Genomic DNA, 27,497 nt, shown 5'->3' with positions numbered 1-27,497 from the left:
TGCACCTCGACAATAGAGGAGGGCCCACCTGTGGAGCCCATGGCGAAGCCCGATGCCCCCTCTGCTATCGAGACCCCCTCGACCGAGCCCGAGGTCATGGAGGTCAACGCCGAGCCTCTACAGACTGATCAGGACGCAGATTGGCGGGTCCCGTTCCTCGGTTGGCTTGATTAGGGGGAGCTTCCTGACGACAGGACTGAAGCACGATGGCTTGCGCACTGAGCCAAGACCTATGCCCTCTACAACGGCGAATTGTACAGGCGAAGTCCCTCAGGTGTCCTCCAACAATGTATTAGTGCCAAGGCGGGCTAGGCCCTGCTTTGGGACTTACACGCAGGCACCTGCGGGCACCATGCGGCGCCTTGGACGCTCATAGGGAACGCTTTCCGCCAAGGGTTCTACTGGCCGACGGTGGTCGCCGACGCTACCAAGCTAGTACGCTCCTGTGAAGGATGTCAGTACTACGCTCGGCAGACACATCTCCTAGCCCTAGCCCTGCAAACCATCCCCATCACATGGCCATTCGCCGTGTGGGGGCTTGACATGGTCGAGCCTCTGCAAAAGGCCCCCGGGGGCTACACCCATCTACTGGTATCAATCGACAAGTTCTCCAAATGGATCGAGGCCCGTCCGATCAATCGAATCAAATCCGAGCAGGCGGTGCTGTTCTTCACTGACATTATCCACAGGTTTGGGGTCCCCAACACCATCATCACCGACAACGGGACGCAGTTCACCGGCAAAAAGTTCCTGACATTTTGCGACGACCACCACATCCGTGTGGCCTGGTCAGCCGTAGGATACCCAAGGACCAACGGCCAAGTAGAGCGTGCCAACGGCATGATCCTACAAGGCCTCAAGCCAAGGATTCACAACTGGTTGAAAAAGTTTGGCAAGAAATGGCTCGCCGAACTCCCGTCGGTCATCTGGAGCCTGAGGAACACTCCAAGCCAAGCCATAGGATTCATGCCTTTCTTCCTAGTCTATGGGGCCGAGGCCATCCTCCCCACCGACCTGGAATATGGTTCCCCGAGGCTGCAAGCCTATAATGAACAAAGCAACCGCACCACCTGGGAGGACGCCCTCGATCAGCTGGAGGAAGCCCGAGACGTTGCGCTATTACACTCATCCAAGTATCAGCAGAGCCTGCGGCGCTATAAGGCCCAACGCGTCTGAGGCCGAGACCTGAAGGTAGGCAACCTGGTGTTCAGGCTAGCACAGAGCAACAAGGGTCGCCACAAGCTGACCCCGCCATGGGAAGGACCGTACATCATCGCCCAAGTACTGAAGCCCAGGACCTACAAGCTGGCCAATGAGAAGGGCGAAATCTTCACCAATGCTTGGAACATAGAACAGCTATGTCGCTTTTATCCCTAAATTTCCAAGCATTGTATATGTCATTTCTCGAAATACAATTAAAAAGCGTCCTTTAGTTGGTCTTATTTTTTGAGAAACCCCCTGAGCCCACCATAGGTCTCGGTAGGACAATAAACACGACAAGGGAGACTCGGCTCTGCCTCAGCAGAACCAAGCCTCCCTTGGGGGCTAGATGGGGGACTCCCCCTAGGTCCCATGCACCATTCTTTAAGTTGCTTTTCACAAAAATTCCTACGCCATGACTCTAGCAGGCTCTGACGAATCATTTGTGAAGACTCCTCGGACCAAGGTCTGCTTCCTAAACAAGAGGCCGGTAGAGTCACGAGACGGCCTACGCCCCCGAGCTACGGCACTCCCTCACTACCTCTCGCTCAAGGAATGGCTTAGGCCCCAAAGGGGTGTTTCGCAAACAAAATCTGATCAGAAGCAACAGAGGGCAAAGGCTCAAAAACATGAGAAAAACAACTAAGAAACACAAATACTTCAGAAATAAAGGCCTCGACGGCTACAAATGTTATGATACAAAAATAACCCATATTCTATCTTTACATAGCCCCCGGGGCCCAGATCAAGGTTCAGGGCCTTCAGCACCGGCAGATGGCAGGGGGGCACCACCTCCTCTTCGAAGAGCGTCGCCAGCACTGCGCCAGGGCCCTCCGCCGCCTCCATCAGCTTCGCGACCGCCACGTTGGCCTCTTCGTCATCATCAGGCAGAACATAGCCATCACTGATGGCCGGGAGGTCGACGCCAAGGTAGTGAGAGGAGATGACGGCCATCGCCCGCTTGACACCCGTGTGCAGCGCCCCTTGGAGCCGTTCACACATCTGGCTGCTCAGCGCAATCAAGCGGCTCCCAAGGGAGCTGCCTGACTGAACCCCCTCGACCTCCAAGGCCTCGCAGGCGGAAAGGGCGGCATGTTTCAGTGCCTCGTGCTCCTTGATCTCGGTATCAAGCACTGTCTGCACCACGCTAGAAGCCTCGGCGGCCCGAGAGAACTCCGCCTCTGACTCTGCACCGTGGAAAATGCAATGAGGTCGAGCCAGAGAAAAAACAACCTAAGTTGGGGACAGAAGCCCACGGAACTCACCCTTGGCCTTCAGCTCCTAGTGTCGGGTCTCGGCCTGACAGGCCTCGACCTTCTCCCTCAACTGCTGGGCCTTGACCCGAGAGGCCTCGGCCGCCCCAGAAGCTTCACTCCCTAGCTCTGCGTCATACAAGGAAGTTAGGAGGCGAACATAAGGAGAATAAAACAAAACAAGGGGACTCAAGCTCACCCTTGACCGTCCCCCTCAAAACCATGGCCTTGATTTGCGAGGCCTCAACCGCAGCAAGGGCCTCGTTCAGAGCACCTTTGGTCAGCCGATGCGCACTCTCCTCTACCCCCAGCTGCCCGACGAGGGCCTTGCCCAAGGCCGTCGCTTCTTCAGCCCGGGATCTGAAGGCATCCCGATCGCTGACGGCGTGGGTAAGCTCCTCCTCTAGCTCCTTGATCCACGCCGCCAAGGGGGCGAGCTACATCTAGGCTGTGGCCGCCTCGACCTTCGCGTCGGCACAGCGAAGGCAGAGGTCCTCCACCTCCGCGCTTCGTGCCAACAGAAGCTCGTTGGCATCAGCAAGAAGGCCCCTCTATCGCTGAAGCTGGTCCCAGATTCCCCTCTCCCGCCGGAGGAAGACCGACTTCCCGAGAGACCGGGTCTCGAGCTCCTGAGGAGGCAGAGCAGAGGTCGTCGATTACGACAAAACCGAGAAAAGAACAACGTCACGTGAAAGGAAAACACGAACCTAGGCGACTCCGGGCAGTTCGTCAGCCACCACGGACAGCGCTGTCCGTAGCGACCGCTCTACCAGCTCACGGTACTGCTTGAAGGTACTCCAGCACCCGCCCTCGGCCATGTCCTTGAGGGCGAACAGAGGCTCCCCCTCAGGGTCGTCCTGGCTCCGCCACAGTACCCGCAGGTGATCCCACCCATGGGGCTCAGGTCGCACCCGCATGAGGGCTGAGCTTCCCTCGCCCAAGAGCGGCACCGGCTGCTCCACGGCATTGGTCTCCTCGGCGCCGACCACCTCCTGCGCCTAGGAAGTATCATCGAAGGAGATCGGATAGACCGCCGTCTCCCGGGCGCTCTCCCGCAACAACAGCGGGCCCTGAGCCAAGGGCACGGCCGAGGCCTCCACCACCTGCATCTCCGCCTCCTACACAGACGGCCTCGCCGCCATCATGATGGCCATGGTGACCTCGAGAGCTCTGGCCTCTGCAATCACGGCCTCGGCGGTCTCGGGGGCTCCGGCCTCCACCATTATGGCCGCGGCAGACGCAGAAACGCCGACCGCGGACACTGCGGTCTCAGCGGTCGTAGGCGCCGGGGCCTCCATTGCCTCAGCCTCGAAGGCCCCGAGAGCCTTGGAAACAAAGGGCACGATGGCCCCATCTGACCGTGTAGGGGCCGCCTTGGCAACCCCTCCTTGGGCGGCCGGTTCCTTTGGGTCGACCCTCGCCGACGCTGCGCCACGTTGGATGGCGGCTTGTGCCTCCACCACCTAGTGGGTAGAGGAGCCAGGGCTCACCTTAAGCGCCTTGAGGGGTGCCAAGGGGAGGTCATCCGCAAGCTGCTTCTGACTAAAGAAAATTAACCTATAGGGTCAGTGCGAGACCAAAGAAGCGAACGGAAGACACTACGACCCTGCCAAAAATACACTTACTTGGAACGAGGCGGCCCCCGCTTCGCCATGGCATACTGCATCCGCAACGGCGGAGGCGACGGTAGTGGCGTCGCATCCGTATCCATCGGCGCCAGTCGGTCCTCAGCAGACCCCGGCGCCCCTTCAGTCCTCTACGGGGGCGGTGGCGTCGCCTCCACCGCCACCTGCTCCACTACGGCCGCCGAGCTTACCGGGCTGACGGCGCGTTTGCCTAACGCCCGTGCCTCAGGCGTGTCGGCCTCAACCCCGGAGCGGGCAACTGCTGGCCCTGAGTCCGCTTCTCCTCCCCTGCTCGGGGGTGCCGGGCTACTTGCCGACACCCCGGGCGCCACCTCCACGACGTCAGGAAGGTGGTCTAGGGGACCTCGCCCTCCCTCGCCCTTATCGTTCCCGTCCGAGGCCTCCGTCGACAATGACATCGACGGGGATTCCTCCAACGGGAGACCATCCTTCCGTTGCTGACGGTGGCGCTTATCCAACGCCTCGCGCACAAGGAGGTGCTTCATGCGCTTCACCGCCTTAGCGTCCTTTCGCTTCTTCTACGCATCGGTGTGAGCGCGGTTGATCGCCCGCTGCCCTGCGTCCTCGGGAACGGGCGGCGGGGAGGAGCGCACGTCCCTCATCCCCTGAAGAAACGACAAGCGCGCATAAGGAAACAAGGGATAAAGGGAGATTGAGGAGGCTCAGAGGCCACAGCGGCACTCGACTTACCAGCGAAAGGAACCCCCGCGACGGTCGCATCGCGAAGGGGGTCAGGTTGCCGCCCCTCAACTTCGCATCCACCGTCTCCCCCACCCGACGGAGAATTTCCTCATCGGAGAGGGCGGAGGAAGACATCTGGGTGCCTTCAACGGGCTCACCCAGCCTCATCTCGAACAGCCACCGCCGCCGAGCCATCAGCAGCAGCACCCTCCGGCGGTGGAAGGCGGCCACGACCACAGCAACCGTGAGGCCATGGCTCCGCAGCCTCGCCAGCCCCTCTAGGAGCGGCTCCAGCTTGGGCTGGTCGACCTTTGGGACGCCCCACTTCCATTTCTATGGGCGACTCCCCACAATCCGCCCGGTGTAGAGGGGAAGTCCTCCACCGTCGTTGCAGAGGTAAAACCAACTCATGTACCACCGGTGGTTGGAGGACGTGAGTTGGGCCGGGATGTAGAGGTGCAGGCGGTCCTGACGCACTTGGAGAGTGCAGCCTCCGGCCCTCGACGCCTTCCTCTTACCCGACGTGCCCATCGGCTTGGTAGTATGCCTCACCCGGAACAGGTGGAGCCACAAATCCCAATGGGGAGCGATCCCCAAATACCCCTCATAGACGGCAACAAAGCTAGCCGCCTGAGCGATGGAGTTGGGATTAAAATTATGGAGCTCCACGCCGTAGTAGTACGGGAGCGCCCACATGAACCGGTCCGCCGGGATGCCGAGGCCATGCTCGTGGAAGGAGACAAAGCTCACGACATAGCCATTGCAGGGCCTTGGCTTCGGCTCACCGTACGAAGCAATCCACTCCGGCCTACTAGGGTCTGTCATCGGGCGGAGGAGTCCACCATCGACAAGCGACTAGAGCGTCTCCTCGGTGACGTCCGATGGATCCCAAGGGTCCGCCTCGACAACGACAACGTTGCCAGCCATGGGTATGATGGAGGAATCGGGCGCGGCAGTGAGTTTTTCTCTCTCCCTCCTATGCTCTCGCTTTTTCCTCGCTTTCTCCCTAGGCTCGCTCTTCTCTCCTCCTCTTCCCGGCACCCGCTGCTCTGGCGATAGCTCGACGGAGACGGTGCTAATGCAGGTAAGGTAAGACGAGGAGGGGCAAGATTCCTCAGGTATTTTTGCAGGGAGGAGGCGAAACGAACGGGTGATGAAATCGGGGAGGTTTTCCCCCGTCCGGCGCGGTTAACCACGAGCCGATTTCGGTGGCCCACGCGCCCACGTCTCCCGCATTAAATGCGATGACAATTACGTCCCATCCATCATGTCGCACTCGGCCACTACGGCAACAGGCATCATTTCACCACCCCATGAAACTGCCTCAAAAGGCGTGCCACCCGCGGCCGAGCCGATAGGGAAGATATTTCCCGCGGCCTGTTCCTTTCATAGGAAGGAACCAGGCTCTGAGCCTATTATGATCCAGGGGTTCGAAGGCTGGACCCCAAAGGGTTTCGGCAACTGCCCTAGGATAATAGAGTTAGGGGTGACTGCGGGTGAGCCTATATGGGGCCGAGACCCAAGCGAGCGAAATGCTTGGGACGCCCAAAGTTGTGTCCATGACCGACAGGAAAGTATCCGAATGGGATCCCACCATAGGGAGGCACCGAGCCACCGAGGCCCAACGAATGGCCTTGGCACCCACTAGAGAAATCCTCTGGTACTCTTGGAGTGTGTCTCTGGACCGCTAGCCGTCCCCTAACGAACGGGGTTCAGGCCTCCACTCGGATTACCCGATAACAGCTCACCGGAAGTGCCACCGCTCGTGCCCATCGAGGGTAGCGAGGCACATTCCACCCCTCCTTCTGAGCGAAAAGGAAGCACAAGGGTTGCATAAAAAGTTAGGGGAACCTCTGACGGCCTTCTCGCCCTATGCAGAGGCTAGGGGGCTCCTCCTACAAATATGCCAAGACCCCACGACCCGGGCTCGTGCCCAAAGGGGCCTCGGCAAACAAACCCTCACACGTGAGGGGCGTATAAAAAGTTAGGAGAACTCCCAACGGCCCTCTCACGCAGAGGCTAGGGGCTCTTCCAGCAACCTCGTCAAGACCAGAATAGGCTCGGCAAACTAACCCTCCGTCCAAACGAAAAGGACATGTGAAGATCAGATGAAAGGGCCAGAACACCCAAGATAAAGACAAACAGTCCAAAACCGCGCTAGAGGTTTCGCTACAAACACGATAAAAGGGCATCGAGCCCGTTACGGTCCAGGGGTTCGAAGGCTGGGCCTCCAAAAGGTTTCGACAGCCGCCCTAGGGCAACAGAGTCAGGGATGACATTGGTGCGAGCCTACGAATGGCCCAGACCCGAGCGAATAGTTGCTCAGGGCATCCTAAGTCATGTCCGAGACCGGCAGAGAAGTATCCGAATGGGATCCCACCGTAGGGAGGCACCGAGCCACCGAGGCTCGTGAATGGCCTCGGCACCCACTAGAGAAACCCCCTGGTACTCTTGGAGTGCGTCTCTGGACCACTAGCCGTCCCCCAGCGAACGGGGCTCGGGCCTCCACTCGGACTACCCGCTAACAGCTCACTGGAAGTATCCACGCTCGTTCCCATCGAGGGTAGCCTGGCACATTCCACCCCTCCTTCTGAGCGAAAGGAAGCGTGGGGATCATACCCAAAGTCAGGGGACCCCTGACGAACCTCTCGCTCCGTGTGGAGGCTAGAGGGCTTCTTCCTGTAGCCTCGCCAAGACCCCCGCAACCCGAACTTGCGCTTGGGGGCTTGGCAAATGCAATAAGAACTACTCGTTCAGACGCGAAAATAAAAAAAGCCCCTGGAGGAGTAACTCCACTCCTCCGGGGGCTCGAGGGCTACACCCGGCGGGTGCGCTCGCGCGCACCCACCGGAACCTCAAAAAACAAACGCCAATTCCTACGAGGCAGGTATGAACCAAGCCTCGGCAAAACCTTAGGGGGAGTGCACGCACTCCCCCCGAGGCTCAGGGGCTACTGTCGGGTACCTTAGAATGGGGTACCCCAAGCGAAACATCAAATGGGTCACTAGAGTCCCATCTAAAAAATAATAAAATAATAATAAAAGCTAGAAGGTAAGTCGTGGGCCCCTCACCCGCCACGATTGAGCCCACTAGGTCCTCCTCCTCCTCGCCTCGAGCCTCGAGCAGGAGGTCTCGGCATCCTAACACAAACTCTGCTTCATGCGAGGCTCCCCAGGAAGGCCTCGGCAGGGAACGCCGTCTCCGTCTCACCCGAGGCTCTCCACAGAAGGCCTCGGCAGGAGGCGCGTTCTCCGTCTTGCGTGAGGCCTCTCACCCGAAGCCTCGGCAAGGAGCCTGATCTTCGTCTCGCGTGAGGCCTCTCGCCCGAAGCCTCAGCAAGGAGCCTGATCTCCGTCTCATGTGAGTCCTCATTCTCCATGTCGCTCGAGGCCGGCTCGTCCATGGTCCATCGCCCCCACCTCGGCCGACCCTCCCGACAGTGTGTCATGTCTCATTAATGCTTCAACCACTCCTGCAATCTCAGCCGCATGGTGGCTCAACGCCATAGGATGGCCGACGTGACCCGAGGTCGGATCAGCGCCATACCGGCCAGGACAGGGCACGGCGGGGATTACCGGCCACTGTGTCCTACCACTGTGTCCACGATTAGCGCCATACCGGCCAGGACAGGGCACGGCGGGGATTACCGGCCACTGTGTCCTACCACTGTGTCCACGATCAGCACCATACCAACTAGGACAGGGTACAATGGGGATTACTGGCCACTGTGTCCAAACAGTGTACCCATGATCGGCCGCCCGCTCAAGGCCTCGGCATTGTATACCAGGGCCTCGGCGATCTTGGGGTTCGAGCCTGCCAAGACTCCCCCACCATAGTACAAGCCTCGGCACCAACCAAGTCTCAGCCTCGCGCACAGTCCGTCCACAGTAGCTTGCACGTTTGCCGTCGCGTCCACTCCGAGGCATTCCTGGGGCTCCCACGACGCACGAGACCTGATGGGATGACCACGCCACCCCAGTACTCCAAGGATGGACCACTCCGACGACCACGCTACCATAGGAACAGGCCACAGGGTTCGGACATGCCGCCCTTGTTGGCACGACGCCGCATAGTAATACGTGTACTGTCCCTGTCCTCCCTTCAACTATAAAAGGAGAGGACTTAGGCCACTTAGGGAGGGGGACCGGGGAGAACACCCTGTAACACACACATGCACACATTCCTGCCGCTTGAGAGCAACGTCTCAGATGGCCCACACGACACCTTGCCGAGACCTAGGACTAGTTCCCTCTTTCCCTTAGCTTGTAACCCCCTACTACGAGCACTTCGGTGCAAGGAATACAAGTTCGATCTCTCAGACTGGACGTAGGGTACCAATTGCCCGAACCAGTATAAATCTTGTGTCTCTTTGCATCACCATCCGGAATCGGGAGCACGTAGAACAAATTCACTAGTCGGTTGAGGACCCCCCGGTCCGAAACACCGACACCAGCGTAGCTGGCGATCAGTTTGATCAACTGGTCAGTGATGGAGTCCATGAGCCAAGTGGTCTAACCAGTTGATCGGTGGAGAAGTCCAAGCACCAGGTGGACGATGATCCTGCAATACAAACATGTAGAACGGGTAGTACATGATGTAAAAATAAATGAACTCTGGAGAAAAATCAGCAATGGTAATGAAACGGCGTTGCAGTTCGGCAATTAGTTGGCGTAAAAATATATTTATGTTTAATATAAACTACTCGAACAGTTAGTGTGTAGCTGAGTCTCCAGCCCTAGCTAGCCCATAGTCCATAACGTTGAGCGCGGAGCCCATGCACGTGTAGGAGTAACAGGCGTGACCAAGGAGCCACTGCCGACCACCCATAACGCAGAGGGCAGACGCTCGTGCACGTGTAGGGAGGAGCCAGAGACAGAGCCGTCTCTGGAGGCATCCGAGCATCAATGTGACTGTTCAAAGGTTTGCCTTAGACTTAGCTGTATGCCATCTTTAAGATGGTATACATGAAAGAAAAACATTTGGAGAGCAAACATAGAGAAAACAGCTCAGAGAAATATTATGGTGATATACGAAGATTGGAGAATATTTAGAAAAATATAAAAGCATCACTTAGCTTTAGATAGAACGTCTAGTCGGCGGTGTATGGCATTATCTGGTTAGCGTTGATGAAGTTGCCCGGCGCTCGAGCTTTCAGAACTATCATCATGGCGGCAGTCGCGGTTGTCACGGCGCCGTTCTTCGTGGTGATCATCATTGCGACGCGGCAGGTGGTCGGAGTAAGTAGTCCGGGTGATGTCATCCTGATCGATGGAGTTGAGCAGGTCGGTGTTGTCGATCTGCCTCCCTTTGTAGTGAGGAAGCGAACAACAGGTTGTCGGCGTGGCTGAAGACGATGCTAGTGTGGCTAGAGCCAGATCCAATGTGGTCGGAGCCGTAGCTGATGCTGGTGAAGCAGTGGTCAATGCAGATTGGATCTGCTCCTCCTCCATGGTCATGGCGATGAAGTTGTCAGAGCTAGTGGTCTAGGTGATCTGACCGATGGTGAACATGAGGCCGTTCGGCGTAGCCATGGAACCGGGGATGATGACCATCTTGTTCGTCTAGGGAGTAGTACGCACACCCCCTACCTAGCACACCACTATCGATGAAATATGGTCAACAGTCTACCTAGGGGTATGCCCAAGGTAGTAGATTATCGGCAGATAGATGCGCAAGCTATAAACAAGATGGTGACGCAAGACAGACACAAGGTTTTATCTAGGTTCGGCCGCCGTGAAGGCGTAATACCTACGTCCCGTGTCTGATTGTATTGCTGTATATCAATGAGAGATGATGGAGATATTGACTAGGGGACCCCTACCTCTCCTTATATACTCTGGAGGAGGTAGGGTTACAAGTAAAGTAGCCTATTTGGTACTATGCAATGTCTTGCGGTGCATGTTGAGCAGCACCGTGCATGCCTCGATCTTGTGGGCCGGGCCACCTCTGATGGTGCGGCCCATGTCTTGTCTTGAGGACACCGGGGACCCCAAAAACACACTTCTTGGTATTGAGTTTGATGTCATTTGCTTGAAGTTTCATGAAGGTCTGCTCTAGGTCGGTTATGACCTGGTCAGCCCATTTGGATTTGACCATGATGTCATCCACGTAGGCCTCAATGGTCCACCCGATGAGATCCCCAAAACACTTGGGGCATATAGCGTTGGTATGTAGCCTCTATGTTTTTTAGACCAAACGACATTGTAACATAGCAGAATGATTGAAATGGGGTGATGAAAGATGTCACAAGCTAGTCGGACTCTTTCATTGTGATTTGATGGTACCCAGAGTACGCATTAAGGAAGTAAAGGGTTTCGCACCCTGAGGTCAAGTCGACTACTTGGTAACACACATTCTCCATTTGCCACTATTTTTTGTACAAGAATGGGATTGGCTAACCACTCAGGGTGGTATACTTCCTTGATGAACCCAGCCACCAAAAGCTTCGTAATCTCCTTGCTAATGGCCCTGCATTTCTCCTCGTTGAAGTGACATAGGCGCTGCTTCACTGGCTTGGAGCTTGGCCTGATCTTCAAGGCATGCTCGGTGACTTCTCTCAGAATGCCTCCGAGGGTCTCCACGAAAATATGTCTCTGTTGGCGTGAAGGAAGCCGATGAGCATGCTTTTCTATTCAAAGGAAAGCATGGTGCCAATGTGCAACACTTTGCCCTTGGGGTCACTGGGGTCTATGAGGACCTCCTTAGTGCCCTCTATAGGCTCGAAAGACTTGGTCGTCCGCTTGGGGTCGAGTGCTTCTTCAGCGACCTCCTCCCTGATGGCCGTAAGCTCTTTGAAGGAGACAATTGTCATGACATGTTCGTAGCACTCAACCTCGCACTCGTAGGCATGCTAGAAGGAGGCACCAATGGTGATGACCCCACATGGACCCAACATCTTCAACTTCAGATAGTTGTAGTTGGGGACGTCCATGAACTTCGCGTAGCATGGACATTCTAGGATGGCGTGGTAGGTTCCATGGAACCTAACCACCTTGAAGGTAAGGGTCTCCATCCTATAATTGGTCAAATCCTCGAAGGAGATAGGCAGATCGATCTACCCAAGTGGCATGGTATGCTTTCCTACACGACGCCATGGAAAGGCGCCCTGGTCGGTCAGATACGCGCTCGATCGATGCCCATGGCATCGAGCATTTTAGCATACATGATGTTGAGGCCACTGGCTCCATCCATCAGTACCTTGGTGAGTCGCTTCGTGTCGATGATTGGGTCGACCTCGAGCCGATATATTCCTGGCTATGGGACACTTTTTGGGTGGTCGGTTCGATCAAAGGTTATGGCAGACTCCGACCATTAGAGGAAGGTAGGCACGGCCGGCTCGGCCATATAGACCTCGTGGCGCACAAGCTTCTGGCAGCGCTTAGAGTCATAGGCCGCTGACCCTCCGAAGATCATGAGGCAGCCATTCAGTGTTGAAAAGCCAATGTCCTTCCCCTTGGCATCATCTATAGTTGGCTTGGGCTCCTTCCTATGCTCCCCTTTGCTGGAGCCTCCAGACAAGAACTGCTTCATGAGGATGCAATCCTTGTATAGGTGCGGAAAGCATGGTTTGGGCATGACCCTTCAAGCAGCTTCTCGAAGTGGTCCAGGGTACCATCGGTGGGCTTCTGACTCCCCTTACGATTGGTGATGGCCATGATCGAGCCCTCGTGTCGCCACTGTTGGGACGGTTGGAGGCGCCTTCGTCGGTGTCCTCATCCCGCTTTGCCTTGCCTTTGAGGCGGTCAAAAATTGCCCTGACCGCTTCCTCGCCTGAGGCATGGCTGGTGGTGATGTCGAGGAGCTCCTTGGTGGTTCACTGGCCCTTACATCCTAGCTTGTAAACTAGGGACTCATAGGTGGTCCCAAATAGAAAAGCTCCTATGACGTCGACGTCGACAAAGTTGGGCAGCTCATTGCACTACCGGGAGAAGCGCCAAATGTACCCACAAAGAGTTTCCCTAGACTTCTATTGGTAGTTTTTGAGATTCCATGTGTGCGTATGTGCCCAGGAAGTTTCCCACGAAGATCTCTTTTAGGTTCACCTAACTTTGGATTCGGTTAGGCGGAAGGTGTCCAACCACGTTCACGCCAAATCGGCCAGGAACAATGGAAGGTTGCGGATAATGAAATCATCACTATCCACTCCACTGGCTTGACAAGCTAGCCGATAATCCTCGAGCCAAAGTCCAAGGTTTGTTTCCTCAGAGTATTTTAAGATGTTGGTTGGTGGTCGGTACTGCGGTGGGAAGACGACATTGAGGATGTGTCGTCCAAAGGCCTGAGGCCCTAGCAAGTTGGAGCTCAGGCTTCGGTCCTCGCCGCTATCGTAGTGTCTGCCATGACGACAGTGGTAGCCACGGCTAGTCTCCTCCCTCGCATCACCGTGGATACGCCTACAGGCATCAAGGGTGTCACACGCGTCATGGTGGAGACCGAGACATTCATGCACGGAGACCACGATGCGTGACCTACCGCCTTGCTGCGCCACCGCACGCTCGAGTAGTTTGTGAATCTCACGATGGGCCCGACGATCCTCAGGTATCACTGGCTCCGGGAGCCCCTGGAGTAAGGCCGTTGTGGCAGCGATGTTCTAGCTTGCCCAGGTGAAGTGTGGGAGGGCTTCGTCATCCTTGATGATCCTCTGGTTCATGTCATGGGCCACGACACGCGCACGCCCACCGTCTCCATGGTGCTCGATCTCTCGCTCGAGCTTCACACGTTCCTGCTCGAGCTAGAGTCATGCTTCTTTGAGCTCTTGATGCCACGCCCTCAGCTGCTCTACCCACAGGCGAGGTAGGGCCCTATGTCTCCCTTGACCTTATCGTCGAGGTCATCTGCTGGGGTATCTCCTCCCTCATGGATGCTTTCGATGTATCCCTTGGGGGCACCTGCCATGAAACATTCACGCAAGGGGTGATGGCTCCCCCTGCTGGAGTCGGAGTCAGAGGGTGACTCTGATTCTCTCACAAGGAGGTCGTGGAAAGATTCCATGATATATTCGGTCATCCCCAAGAACTCGTCGTTCATAGAGGATGAGGGCGTGCGTTGCGCCACAAGGTGGCCAACAGTCTCTGTGGCGTTGCGCAGACCAAACGAGACCGCTGTCGGGGCGCTCTAGATGAGGTATTCTGGGGAGAGCGGTTTTCCTCTAGCAAGCTACGTTATGACGTTGGCGAATGAGAAGGTGAGGCGGCCTAGGTTCTCCTAGGACGGTCGGGGTCCTAGGAAGACGTCGAGCTAGCGCTCTAGCCTCCCGTAATTGAAGCCGAGGAGTTGGTTGCTCCTAGGGACGTGGTCCTCTGGTGCGTGCAGCCATAGCTCCTCAAGCGCCTCGGCGATCGTGTCGAGGCTGGCGGAGTGGAGAGGTTGGACGGCGATGGGAGCCTGCACCACCTCTTCCCCCATCATGACGATGAAGTCTAGGTTCCTAAAGTGCACTTGCATGCCCAGGACCCAGCTAACGCCGTGACTAGCCATCCAAGGCCTAATGTGGACATCAAGACATGCAAAAATCCCCCTACCTGGCATGCAAACTGTCGGTGTTTTTGGACCACCGACGAGTAAATTTATATTTGTGAGTCTGGTTCGGATGGTGTGCTCATAGGACACAAGGGTTTATACTAGTTTGGGCAGAACATCCCTACGTCTAGTTTACTGCTGCTCATGTTATCAGCACTTGGTTTGCAGTAGGGGTTACAAACAGCAAGAGAGTGAAAGGATCCCAAGTCTCTAGTGAAAGGAGTGAACTGATGCTGAGAGCTCGATCACTGCTCAACCATGTGCTTGTGTCGTGCTCTTATGTTTTTATCTTGTGGTTCGGTCTCATGTGGATTTGGATCCCCTTTCATGGGGCGTCCTGCTTCCCCTTTTATAGGCGAAGGAGAAGCGCGGATTACAGCAGAGAAAAAGGAGAAAAAAGAGAGAAGAAGAAGGCTTCCAGGATCACCAGGTTCTTCTTCTCCTTCATGTGGGTCCCATCGATCCTATAGATATCAACAGGGATAGCTCCATGTCGCGGCCCTATTCGTCACTAACGCCATGCGCAGGCATCATCCGCCAGTCATGGTGTTCCATTCCATCCCAGCAGACATCGTGGTGAATTGACGCGCCTATCAGCGTTCATACAAGGGTTAGGCAGAATAGCATCGGTACGCCCGACGCTGTTCTTGATGTGAATCCTCAGGTATGGCCTGTTATAGCCATGGGTTATATCGAGGCATGCCAGTCTCTTTCCTGGTGTCAGAGTTTTGACCCAGGCCCATATGCTTGGACCTAGAGTGGTTGGCAGCGGTATGGGTCCCTGTCGGACAGGACAGAACCTACATCCTTGGGGTCAGGCGAGATAGAGCCTACACCCAAGGGGTTGGGCGAGACGGAGCCCTCAGCCTCGAGGTCGGGCGAGATAGAGCCCCCGACCTCGAGGTCAGGCGAGACAGAGCCCATGGCCTCGAGGTCAGGCGAGACGGAGCCCGTGGCCTCGAGGTCGGGTGAGACAGAGCCCACGGCCTTGGGGTCGAATGAGGCAGAGCTCGTGGCCTTGGGTTTGGGTGAGACTTTTTAATACATCTTGCCCCATCCAGAGAAGACAGCATGGGGGCTAACTTCCTTGCTTTGGGTATCCCTAATATCGATACCCGACAATGTAACACAATCATCATACCATCTTCCATAACACAAACCAGAAACTTTTGTCACATCATGCACTTATTACTTCTGCAAGTACTTATGCTGCTATGCTGCTAAGCAAAACCACTATTCTACATGAACTGGAGGCTTGCGGTGTAGGTGGAGCATGGGACTAACATCTAGCGTGTTTTGTGTTGGGGCTAGGCCTAAGCCACCCAAAGTTGTCTATATACATTGATAATGATGTGGTCAGGACGTCTGATCGTCCCAATGTTGCCTTCGTAGGCCGCATCACTAGCCCAATAGTCCAACTGGAGTATCCCCTTGTCCACTCGTCTCTAACATTATTCTGCTGCTCCATTCTCTAAAAGGCTCTCCACAACGACCGCGCTCTGCAGCGCCGCAACCATGGAGTTCCTTCGCCGACCACCGGCCTCGCTAGCGCCCCCTAGAGTCCGTAATCCATGGTGCCCCGTGTCCAGCAGCTACCCAATTGCGCTCCCCTGGCTGGTCCACAGCTGCCCCCTGCTCAGTCCGTGCCAAGGCTGCGATGTCCCCTGGCCGGTCCAATAACAACACGAAGCTCCATCGTCGAGCTCAAAGAAATGGCGGGTGGCTCCGCTTCGGCCGACGCCCCATCGCGCCCTTGGCCGGTCCGTAGCTTCCCCCTACTCGGTCTACTCCAAGGCTGTGGTGTCCCTTGGCCGGTCCACCGAAATAAAAAGCTCCATCGTTGGGCTCAAACAAACGAAGGGTAGCTCCGCTCTGGCCACCGCGCTCGATGGCTATCCCACCCCCCTGGCCGATCGCACCATGCCACCGATGAGCTCTAGACCGATGAACTTCACACGCCGATAAAACTCCATTTCTCCCAAGCAGAAAAGAGATGTTGCGCTGAAAGCGCATGTTGCAAGCGTACATTTTAAATGTTTTAGAGGTATGTTATAAGTGTTTAATACAAATATTGCAAAAGTAGACCAGGATGTTGCATTTGTTGCAATGGTTTGTAGACATATGTTGCAAGCGTCTGTTCCTAATGTTCCATCTGTTTTTCACACGTATGTTGTAAGTATGTTTATATGGATGTTGTATATGTTTCACACATATGTTGCAAGTGTTTTGTTTAGATGTTACATATGTTTTGCTATGGTTTTAAGTGTGTTTTTGCAAGTGTTTCATCTGTCTTCTTTTATATGTTGCAAGTGTTGCATTTGGATATTTTAAAAGTAGATATGGTGTTACACATATTGCTATGGCTATACGCGCATGTTTCAAGTGTTTCACCTTTTTAAGACATATGTTGCAAGTGTTTCATTTGAATTTTTCAAAAGTAGATCTTGTGGAAGCACATGTTGCTGCTAGTGCGCCGCCGTAGGTCACCATGCCGCCACGGGTCACTGCATCACGAGCCTAGTGGTGGTGGTGGTAGTGGTGCTGCATGCATGCGGGCATGTGAAATAGAGCGGGCTCGGGGTGGTCCCCTCGCATGCATGGGCCCGCGTGGCCTCTGGAGCGGGATGGGTGCATCAGGCGTGGGTTCAGGAGCACCGTCCGATGCTAGTGCCTTGGATCAGATGTCCAGGCGCTAGCAAGTCCCTATATACATTGTGAATCAACGCACAAATCTGTCTATAGAGATGTCAGAAATAAAGTGGCCTACAAGTTTAAGGGCCACCCATAAAAGTAAACAATTATTTCTTTTCCCTTACCATCATGTGTCAGGCAGCTCCTTGCCACGAGCTTGACAAGGGAGAGGAAGCAACAAGGCCTCTTTCCATCTCTAGATCCAGCCTCTTCGCCAAAGACCCACCGCACTACATGGCTTGGGGCTTGATCCAGTGAGAAAATTAAAGGAGGCAAGCACTCCATCTGCCTTACTCATGGTCGACTGGCCGCTCGCCTCGAGCACACCTCCCCATGGCTTGTCGTCGCCTTTCGCGTACTCACCGCTCTCTTGCTCCTAGATCTAAGCCATGTAGGCTTGAGCTAGGCATGGAAAGTAGGGGTTTTCAGGAGTGAGAATGCCATGGATGGAAGTCTGATGATGAGGAAACGGGGGAAGTTAAGGGTCTATTTGGAACACAGAAATTTCACATAAATAGCATATAAATTTCACGGTAATTAGTTTAATTTTACAGGAAAAACACAGGAACAGAAAATTTTTCTGCATTCCAAACATGCCCTAAAGGAGAAGATGAGCGAAATATTTTTTTTAGCAGTGGGACTGGTCTTTTATTTCCTATGTTTCAAACGTTGTGATGTCTGTCATAACTAATGTCACCTGCTGCATAGACCACTTGGTCCTTTAACCTTGTAGCATAAGAACAATGATAAGTTTTTTTTATAATAAACATTGTCATTGCCCTTATGCTCAACCATAGACCCAAAGGGCCGACGGTGAGTTTACAAACTATATTCCCCTGCCTAACAAAAATTCCAAAGAAAACATGGTCACTATATGTTTGGAATGTGATGGCCAAAGTTTAGGTGTGGAATGTGATGGTCGTGCTAGGGAGGCCCTTGCACAGTGGCTAATCGATTGTGGTGGGTTGGCGGCAGATTGGGCGGGCCAACAAGGTGGCTAGGTGCTGCAGATATTAGCGGCAAAGGTGGTTGTGACGTGGCATAACACCAACACCGTTTGGGCAAAGATAGGCTAGGGCAGTGATGGTCAAGGTGTAGTCGATCAATTTGTGTGTACAAATAATTGTTAGGAATATTTACGCCCCATAAGGTATGATGAAAGAAGAATGATTCACTATTGGTATTGTTATCCTAAATGTTAAATAGTAAAAGTAAGATACCTACCGTTTATCCATTATGCGATCTAAACGGTCAATTAAATAGGCAAAATGACCGTCTAAACTGAATAAACAGAAACGACAGAGACAGACCATTGTGCAATGTTTAAACAGACTAAACCATCGTTTAGATGCCCATGGTACTACTGGAGACAGAGAGAGAGTAGCATGAACGAAAGTGGAGCGAGTATATTTGCATGATAGTGGAGGTAGCACTTGCAACGGCTGAAATTAAACTGATCGCTTTGCTTTACGAGGTCAAGCGAGCCAAAGGGGGCCCCATCAGGCCATCATCGTGTTAGAAGCACCCTTGCGCAGAGATGCAGATGCAGCTAGCAGCTAGCAGCGGCTGAAAACTAAATGGAGAAATTAAAGCATCGACCAGGAGCTAAAGAGAATAAGGGATAGATAGATAGCATGTTCTCTCCAACAGCAGCAGATTTGTCCGCACTACACATCTTCTATTTATTTTCAACACAACCACATGTAGTAGAAGAGTAAATATTAATATTTTTAAGAGACAATAATCGTCAAAGTTTGAAGAAACACAACTACAATACTTTATATTAGTATTACTCCATCGGTATTTAATATACTACTCACTCTGTTTCAAATTATAATAAGTACGTTTTGTAATTTATTAGAATGGATGGAGTACTACTAACTAATTACCATCCCATCTATTTTCAGATATACAATATTTTGAACTAATTACTACCCAAAAAGAATACAATTCTTGTTTTTGAGATGCCAAACAACTTTTAGTTTGATCAAATTTATACGAAAAAAGTATCATTTATGATACGAATAAGTATCATTAGATTAATAATTATGGAATATATTTTTATAATAAATATATTTAGAGATTTAAATGTTGATATAAACTTTTTTATAAACTTAGTTAAACTTAAAGAAAGTTTGACTTGGTTTAAATCTAGAATTGCAATCTTTTAATTTGAAAACCGCTAGAGTATTTCCTATAGATAGACAAAGATAGACATTGACAAAAAAAATATAATATACTCTCTCCGTCGCGTGTTGGTCAAAATTAGTCAAGTTTGACCATTTTTATAGAAAATATTAGCAACATTTGTATCACTAAATAAATTTAGAGTAAAATGCACCGCAGGTACTCAAACTATTGTGTGGTTCCTAAATAGTACTCGAACTGAAAAACCTACCAACTAGGTACTGGATCTATATTTTTTGTCACCAACAGCACAAGATTAGGCCACGCAGGCAACAACAGCTTAGGTGGACAAGCCACGTAGGCACCAGCATCGCAATCGTCATGGGATTTTTGCTGAACCCCCCCCCGCCGAACGTGGCCGGTCACTTCTTGGTCCCTAGGTGTAGTACGGCTGAAACCCCTCCCGTCCCTGAAGTCTCCCGTGCCGGTCTTCTCTCTCTCGTATTCTCTCGATACACCGCCGCCGCCCGTGAAATCGCCGCCGCCCGGCCCTCCCAGTCTTGCCGCCGCCGGCCCCTCCATTCTCGCCGCCCCCCTCCCCCACAATCTCATCGCCACCCGCCTCCCTCCAGTCTCGCCGCTGCCCGCCTCCCCATCTCGCTGCGTGCTCGTGAGGGGTGTGCTCGGCGGGGGTCAGATGGGGGCGAGAGCGGCCTCGTGAGGGGCGCGGTCGCCACGCTCCGCGAGCGGGTGCCGCAAGCAGGCCGAGGCCAAGGACGTCGTCGTGGGAGGTGTGGCGCGGCGCGGCACGGCACCATGGCTGGTCGTCGGCGATTGGAAGGGGAACCAGCACCTGTTTATGGTAAGTGCCGCAAACTTGGTGTGGTAGTACATGGATTTGATGCATAGATTGGGTTGTCAGGGCAAAGCACTGAACTTTAGGTTTATCTGAATGTTTAGGGCTTGATGATGACGAGTTCTGTGTGGAAATACATCATGGGGGATTTTTCTGTGGGTCTGGTAAAGATCAGATTTATCTTGATGGCAAGGTTGATTGGTTTGACCATATCAAAGAGAAGTATTGGCGTTTTTTCGTAGTTGATGAGATTAGTGTGATGTTAGGTTATGGACTTGACAATGTAGAGGTGTACTGATTGTTGCCTGAGATGGTTGTGCCTACTGGTTTGAGAATTGTAGACTCAGATGCAGATACACAAATCATGAACCAATTTGCATATAAGATCAAAAACTTTGTGATGTACTTTGATATCTATAATTCATTTGACAAAGACATTGTGTTGAATCCAATTGGTACACTACCCAAAATGTTAAGTCCTAGGAAGGTGCCACCTGAAAGAGATGATGTGGGCAACAACAACAACAGTGACAATGATGGCAGTATAGATGGGTACTTCTTAGACAGTGACTATGAAGTTGATGATGATGATGATGACCTATTCTATGACAATGTTGATGATGGGGTGGTTGATGAGGGTGCAGCCAAGGGCATTGTAGTCAGCAAAGGGAAGAAGAGAAATGCTCCATATGGCAAAGAGAAGATGGCTACGGTTAGGGAATGGGATGAGCTGTCGTCTGATGAGAATGAGTTAGAGTTACCAGCTGAGGAAGAGGGCCAAGTTGGGATGAATTTGAAGACCTTCAGGCCAGAGGACCTACAGAACCCTATTTTCAAAATTGGAATGAAGTTTGCATCAGCACAACTGCTAAGAAAGGCTATTACAGAATACAATATCAAACATAGGGTGGAGATAAAGATGCCATGGAATGACAAGATCAGAATCAAAGCTCATTGTGATGTTGGTTGTCCATGGTACTTGTATGCTTCATTTGATTCTAGGATGGAATGTTTCTTGATCAAATCTTATGTTGGTGATCACCATTGTCAGAAGAAATGGGTGCTTAAGAGGTGCACTGCAAAATGGCTAGCTAACAAGTACTTGGACAAGTTTAGGGCTGATGAGAAGATGAGCCTGACCAATTTTGGAAGGACAGTTCAGTTGAAGTTGAACTTGACCTCCTCTAGGATGAAGCTGAGTAGGGCAAGAAGGATGGCATGGAACATCATTTATGGAGATGAAGTGCAGCAATTCAATCTTCTTTGGAATTATGGTCATGAACTCAGGAAGTCAAATCCAGGTAGTAGCTTCTTTCTGAACTTGCTTGATGGCTACTTCAGTTCACTTTATGTGTCTTTCGATGCTTGTAAGAGGGGTTTCCTCAGTGGATGCAGGCCAGTGATATGTCTAGATGGCTGCCACATCAAGACTAAATTTGGGGGACAGCTACTCACTGCTGTAGGCATAGACCCAAATGATTGTATCTTTCCTGTAGCCATGGCAGTGGTAGAGGTAGAGTGTCTAGCATCATGGAAGTGGTTCCTAGAGACACTAAAACAAGATCTTGGCATAGACAACACCACTCCTTGGACCATAATGACAGATAAACAAAAAGGACTAATCCCTGCTGTCCAGTAAGTTTTCCCTGACTCTGAGCATAGGTTCTGTGTTAGGCATCTATACTCAAACTTCCAAGGCCACTTCAAAGGGGAAAACTTGAAGAATGAACTGTGGGCATGTGCTAGAGCAAGTACAGTAACAAGGTGGAACCAAGAAATGGAGAAAATGAAAGTGCTCAACAAGGATGCCTATGCATGGTTAGAGAAGATGCCACCAAACACTTGGGTTAGAGCCTTTTTCAGTGAGTACCCGAAATGTGATATCTTGTTAAACAACACTTGTGAAGTTTTCAACAATTACATCTTGGAAGCTAGAGAACTGCCTATCTTGACCATGATACAGAAGATCAAGTCCCAACTAATGGTCAGGCATTACAATAAACAGAAAGAAGTGACTGAGAAATGGGTAGGAATGGCCATATGCCCAAAGATCAGGAAAAGGTTAGCTAGGCATGCTGATTTCTCCAACACATGCTATCCTATACCAAGTGGGAATGGTATCTTTGAAGTTCATGACCGAGAGTGGCAGTATGTGGTTGATATTATGGGCAAAAATTGTGAATGCAGAAGGTGGCAGTTGACAGGCATACCATGCAGCCATGCCATTTCTTGCCTGAAGCATGAAAGAATCCTAGAAGATTCAGTGCTCCCAAATTGTTGCTCCATTGATGCATTCAAAAATGCATATGGCTGCAACATATATCCATGTTCTGAAAAATCTTCCTAGGAGAATGTTGGAGGTCCAGAAGTGCAGCCACCTAAGTATGAGAAGAGGGTAGGCAGACCACCTAAGGCAAGAAAAAGGGCAGCACATGAAGTTCAAGGTCCTAATAGACCAAGGCTGTCCAAACATGGAGTAATCATGCACTGCAACCATTGTAGACAAACTGGTTATAACTCAGCTAGGTGTGAAGCAAACAAGGCAGGCCTACCAGCTATTAAGAAAACAAAAAAACCAACTAGAACTGCTACTACAACTACAACTGAGCCAGAGCAACAACCAAGTTATGAGGTGAGTCATTCCCAGGTATGTGCACAGCCACAACCATACATTTTACATGTGCAAATGTAACTATCTAACTTTATTATTGGTTTAGGAGGTGACTAACCTAGTTGAGGTACCAGTAATGTCCCAAGTAGATAACCCCATGCTGTCACAACTACTAGATGAGGTACCAGTAATGTTCATTTCAGTTTCAGTCACAACCATTTATTACTGGCATATCACAAAACTGATGTAACCTATTGTATTCAGGCTTCATAGAACATGAGGCACATTCCATCTACTTCACCATTGCCAGACTCTACCTACATCATTTCCAACCTCCCACCAGCAAGGCATACTCCACTTACAACAGCAACAAAGACTGGAAGGACCTCAAGGACCAAGATAGTGAAGAACAACGGTGCTGCCCCTAGTAAGAAGACAGGTAAGACCAAGAGAGGTCAATCTGGACAGTAGGATAGCTCAGACAACACTTTAGGTAGTCTTTTGTGTAGGAAATATAGTTGCCTTTTGTCCAGCAACTATACGTTGCCTTTTGTCCAGCAACTATAGTTGCCTTTTGTGTAGTGATCTCATATAGGTATAGATCATTTGCAGCAACTTGTTGTTTTCTTAGCATATGTAATGGAAGCAACAAAACAATTCCTAGTTTGTTATGACATCTTGGCTGTAATGACCACAACTATGGAAATAAATGGTTTCTCAGTCAATATATGTCACTATGAATGAATGGATGGTTCGGATGGTGTGTTCTCTTAGCATATAAAATGGGACCTGTGAATGTGAATGGATGGTTAGGCTGGGTGGTTTTCTTAGCATATGTAATGAACTGTGAATGTGAATGGATGGTTTGGCTGGGGGGGGGGGGTGGGTGTTTAGCAAAATGGGCGTCCAGGGTGGCTTGTATATGAGCTGATGTTGCCTACGTGGCCAAGTTAGTACTGCTGGTGACCAAAAAATATAGATCCAATACCTAGTTGGTAGGTTTTTTAGTTTATGTACCTATTTGGGAACCACACAATAGTTTGAGTACATATGATGCATTTTACTCATAAATTTATTATGAAAATATATTCATCGATTCATCTAATGGCACTAATTATGCATTATAAATATTAATATTGTTTTATATATAATTGGTCAAAGTAAAAAAAATGTTAAATGTTTAGAGGAAGTGAGAATGATGGGATGGAGGGAGTACTCCGTAGAACACATACGTCAAAGGCGCTCGCGTACGTACAAAGTGTAGTGCCTGCAGTCCAGCCACGAATTCTTGATGTCCTGTTCCAGTTCCTGCGCTTGATGTACAGTTTATACTAGTGGTATGAAACTGGACAGGCAGTTTCTACATGAATTACATGGCCATCCATCCATATATGCGGATTGATTACGTGCTTGCTTGTATTGTATCCAATGAATGGCATTATTACGTTTCCATGGATTTGGATCGGATCCAAGACTGGGATGAATTCTTTGCATCTTCATTCCTTGGCCATTTCCATTTGCCATCAGTGGATGGATGTGGATGATGACAAGCTCGCTCCATCGATCGGCCAAGGAGTAAGCAAGCCCGCAGCCGCAGCAGCAGCAGCAGTCTCCGGTGCTGCCATGGCGTCCTGCAGGTCGCAGCAGGCTGCCCCGCACCTCCGGCACAGCGGCGGCGGCGATGGCGAGATGACGGAGACGACGATGGTGGCGCGGCAGGAGGGGCAGCTGGCGTGGGCGGCGAGCCAGGTATCGATGCAGGCCGCGTGGAAGCCGTGGGCGCAGCGCGGCAGCAAGCGGAGCTGGTCTCCCTCCGCGAACGCCGCCAGGCAGATGGCGCACTCCTTGTCGTCCTCTCTTGTCCTTCCTTTCAGTTTATTCAGGGAAGAAGAGACGGAGACGGTGGGCAGCGCCTCGATGGCCGCCTTCTCCAGTCCCCTGGGCGGCTGGGCGGACGACCTGCCGCCAGAGCTGTTGCCGCCGCTATTGGCCACCAGTGACACAGAGGCTCCTCCTCCTCCTCCTCCTCTGCGGCAGGCGCACCGGGCGACGAGCGCAAGGCCGGCCACGCAGATAAGGGCGCAGAGGAGGGACGCCAGGATGACCACCGTGTTGGAGTCCACGGAGATGGCCTGCTGCTGTTGCTGCTCCTCTGCATGAGCATGGAGCAGGAGAGGCAAAGAAGCAGCCGGAGATGGGGTGTCAGAGATGGCTGAGTGGAGGAGGCCCGCCGGAGTGCGCATGGTAGCTTAGCTTGTTGTTCGGCCACGGCCAGGCCAGCAAGGCGAGGGGTTTCAGTCTACTACTACCACCGAGGCGAGCACGACCAGTCTGGGTCTGGGTCTGGTTTTATAGACAGACGGAGACGGGTAAGCAACACGAGACGCATACAAGACTGTGTGTCTGTTTAGTTTTCAAAATTTTGTAAATTTTTTTAAGATTTCCCGTCACATCGAATCTTTAAACGCATACATGAAGCATTAAATATAAATAAAAAATAAAACTAATTACACAGTTTAGACGAAATTCACGAGACGAATCTTTTAAGCCTAATTAGATTATGATTGGACACTAATTACCAAATAACAACGAAAGTACTATAGTATCATTTTCCAAAAAATTTCGCCAACTAAACTTGAGATGAGAAGAGCAGCAGGTGCACACGCAGATGCACTCAAGCCTTCAACTAGCATACCACACACTCTCTCCCTTTTCAGTTTTCAGTCTTTTCGTTCAGGTACTAGAGATGCCACCACCACACCCAACAGAGGTTCCTCTTCCTCTCTCTCTCTCTCTCTCTCTCTCTCTCTCTCTCTCTCTCTCTCTCTATATATATATATATATATATATATATATATATATATATATATATATATATATATATATATATATATATATATATATATATATATATATATTCAGTAGCCAGCTACAAAATAAGTTATTTTGTAGTCACCTCCATTTACGATAATTTTATATACTAATTTAGATAATGTCAATACATATTTACGATAGTTGGGTTACTATAACACATGGAGATATTTACCATTACGTTATAGTAAACCACTTAGTAAGGAGTTACTATAATCTCGTAAATTAACATAATAATTATCGTAACTTAAAGTGGCTACATAATAAGTTATTTTGTAGCCAGCTACAGGGTAGTGTATATATATATATATATATATATATATATATATATATATATATATATATATATATATATATATATTCATACTTCTATGGAGTAGTTACTCCCATGTGTATATATCTCTAGATTTATGGCGTATATGGCCCGACGAAGTGTACGTAGATAGAGTATATATCATACTAGATCATCTAGAGTACTATGTATGATAAGTATATATCTATACTTAGAGTATATGGTTATACTTATTTTATATGCTACTATCATAATATTATATAATATATTAAAAAATATGTGTTTTTTTGAATTTTTTTCACATAGTAAAGATTTAGAGTATCTTAATATTAGTATGTCAACATACTCAAACTGATAAATGAGTATGTACACACACGTAACGTGATTTATTGATTATGGGAGTAACTACTCCTAGGAATATATAAAATCCATATATATATATATATATATATGGAAAATTTTCCGACCTCACCCTCCTAGGCACACACGAGAGGCTGGCTGTTCTGTTACCGCAGCTAACGGGTTAAAAAAACCTTGACCCGTTTGTACCTACCGTCGGTACGCGCAGTATGCGTATATACGTGAATTTAAAAATCAGCGTACGAGCGGGTGTCCGGATAATTAGCGTGGAAAACGGATTTGGGAGACGGTGGGTCGAGTATATACGTAGGCACAAATCATGGCTGACTGCATCTTCGTCCTCATCTAGCCAGTTTGTCTTCGCATACAGAACACTAGTCCACTCATCCACTTCCTGTCGCCGACGAGCTGGTGCACGCCAGGCCATCGACGGCGGCGCGGCCCCGGCGACGGTGGCGCTGCCAGGCCCGCGCGTATCTGCTGCTAGGCCGTGTGCGCTGCCTCCGCCGGGCGGGCGGGCTTATCCAACTCGAGCGACGCCTCTGTTCTCGTGCGCTGAGTCGACAACGAACAGTCCATACCTCCTCTGAAATCTGAATTAGGATTACCGATTACAGCACCATCAATCCATTCGTGTATTTCTCATTTAGTTTGTTGTCAATCCGTAGGCAAATCTCTTGCTCACTCGTGTTGCCTGTTTTTCGTGATCAAGAGCGCCTAGCCCCCGTCTGTCATCTGTGTTGCTCATCCGTGTTTGCTTGTTTCCATCTCAGTTCACTAATCCTTCTTGTTGTGTTCGATTTGTTAATTCCAATTTAATATCCTTGCAGATTGCAGATCCGAATAGGAGGCTTATCCTTGCAGATTGCAGATCCGGTTGATTCCATTGATCTTGGCTCCGTTCGCTTCGCTGAAAAAAAAGCCGAAATACTGTTCCGGCTGATTTGTTGCGAGAGAAAAACATCGTTCCAGCTGAAAAAACAAGCCGAGAAGTACGGATTATAAGACAATCGCACTACTACTTAAATCAAATCATCTTATCTTGGATACAAGGCGTTCTCTCCTTGCTTCTCTGCACTTGTCGTCGACAGTCACTATGAATTAAAAAGCGTATTCTTGGATACTATCTTTCAGAGAAGAGTATGTTTAGATATTTTTCCAGAGAAGTGTATGTTAGAAAAGTATGTTTAGACACTTTTTGAAAAAAGAGTATGTTTAGATACTTTATCACAGAAGAGTATCATCGGATACTCTTTTCATAAATTAAGTATCATTCGATACTTCAATATGGTTGTATCACTCGATACGTTTTTAGATTATAGCAGTGGCAATACATTGTTCTACATTTTTTTACCAAAGTTTGTTCTACATTTTCCCATTTTTGGTGCAA

General features: G+C 50.8%; 2 protein-coding genes across 2 annotated transcripts; one reads left to right on the top strand and one right to left on the bottom strand.

Annotated features, from left to right (window-relative positions):
- The first annotated feature begins 20,283 nt into the window (after positions 1-20,283).
- Positions 20,284-21,612, top strand: LOC136466349 (uncharacterized). Its single transcript, XM_066464716.1, has one exon. It carries the CDS (start codon positions 20,284-20,286, stop codon positions 21,610-21,612), a length of 1,329 nt encoding a protein of 442 aa, XP_066320813.1.
- A 2,201-nt stretch (positions 21,613-23,813) lies between these two features.
- LOC136464910 (probable E3 ubiquitin-protein ligase ATL44) lies at positions 23,814-24,886 on the bottom strand. Its single transcript, XM_066463860.1, has one exon. It carries the CDS (start codon positions 24,825-24,827, stop codon positions 24,108-24,110), a length of 720 nt encoding a protein of 239 aa, XP_066319957.1. The 5' UTR covers positions 24,828-24,886; the 3' UTR covers positions 23,814-24,107.
- Positions 24,887-27,497: the final 2,611 nt, after the last annotated feature.

The sequence above is a fragment of the Miscanthus floridulus genome, chromosome 7 (genome assembly GCF_019320115.1).
Source record: "Miscanthus floridulus cultivar M001 chromosome 7, ASM1932011v1, whole genome shotgun sequence".
NCBI lineage: Eukaryota > Viridiplantae > Streptophyta > Magnoliopsida > Poales > Poaceae > Miscanthus > Miscanthus floridulus.
The sequence above is the reverse complement of the archived record's forward strand: the minus strand, read 5'-3'. Positions and strand labels throughout refer to the sequence as shown.

Coding starts and splice junctions, on each gene's coding strand:
- LOC136466349 (XM_066464716.1), top strand. CDS start 20,284: ATGGTTGTGCCTACTGGTTTGAGAATTGTAGACTCAGATGCAGATACA.
- LOC136464910 (XM_066463860.1), bottom strand. CDS start 24,827: ATGCGCACTCCGGCGGGCCTCCTCCACTCAGCCATCTCTGACACCCCA.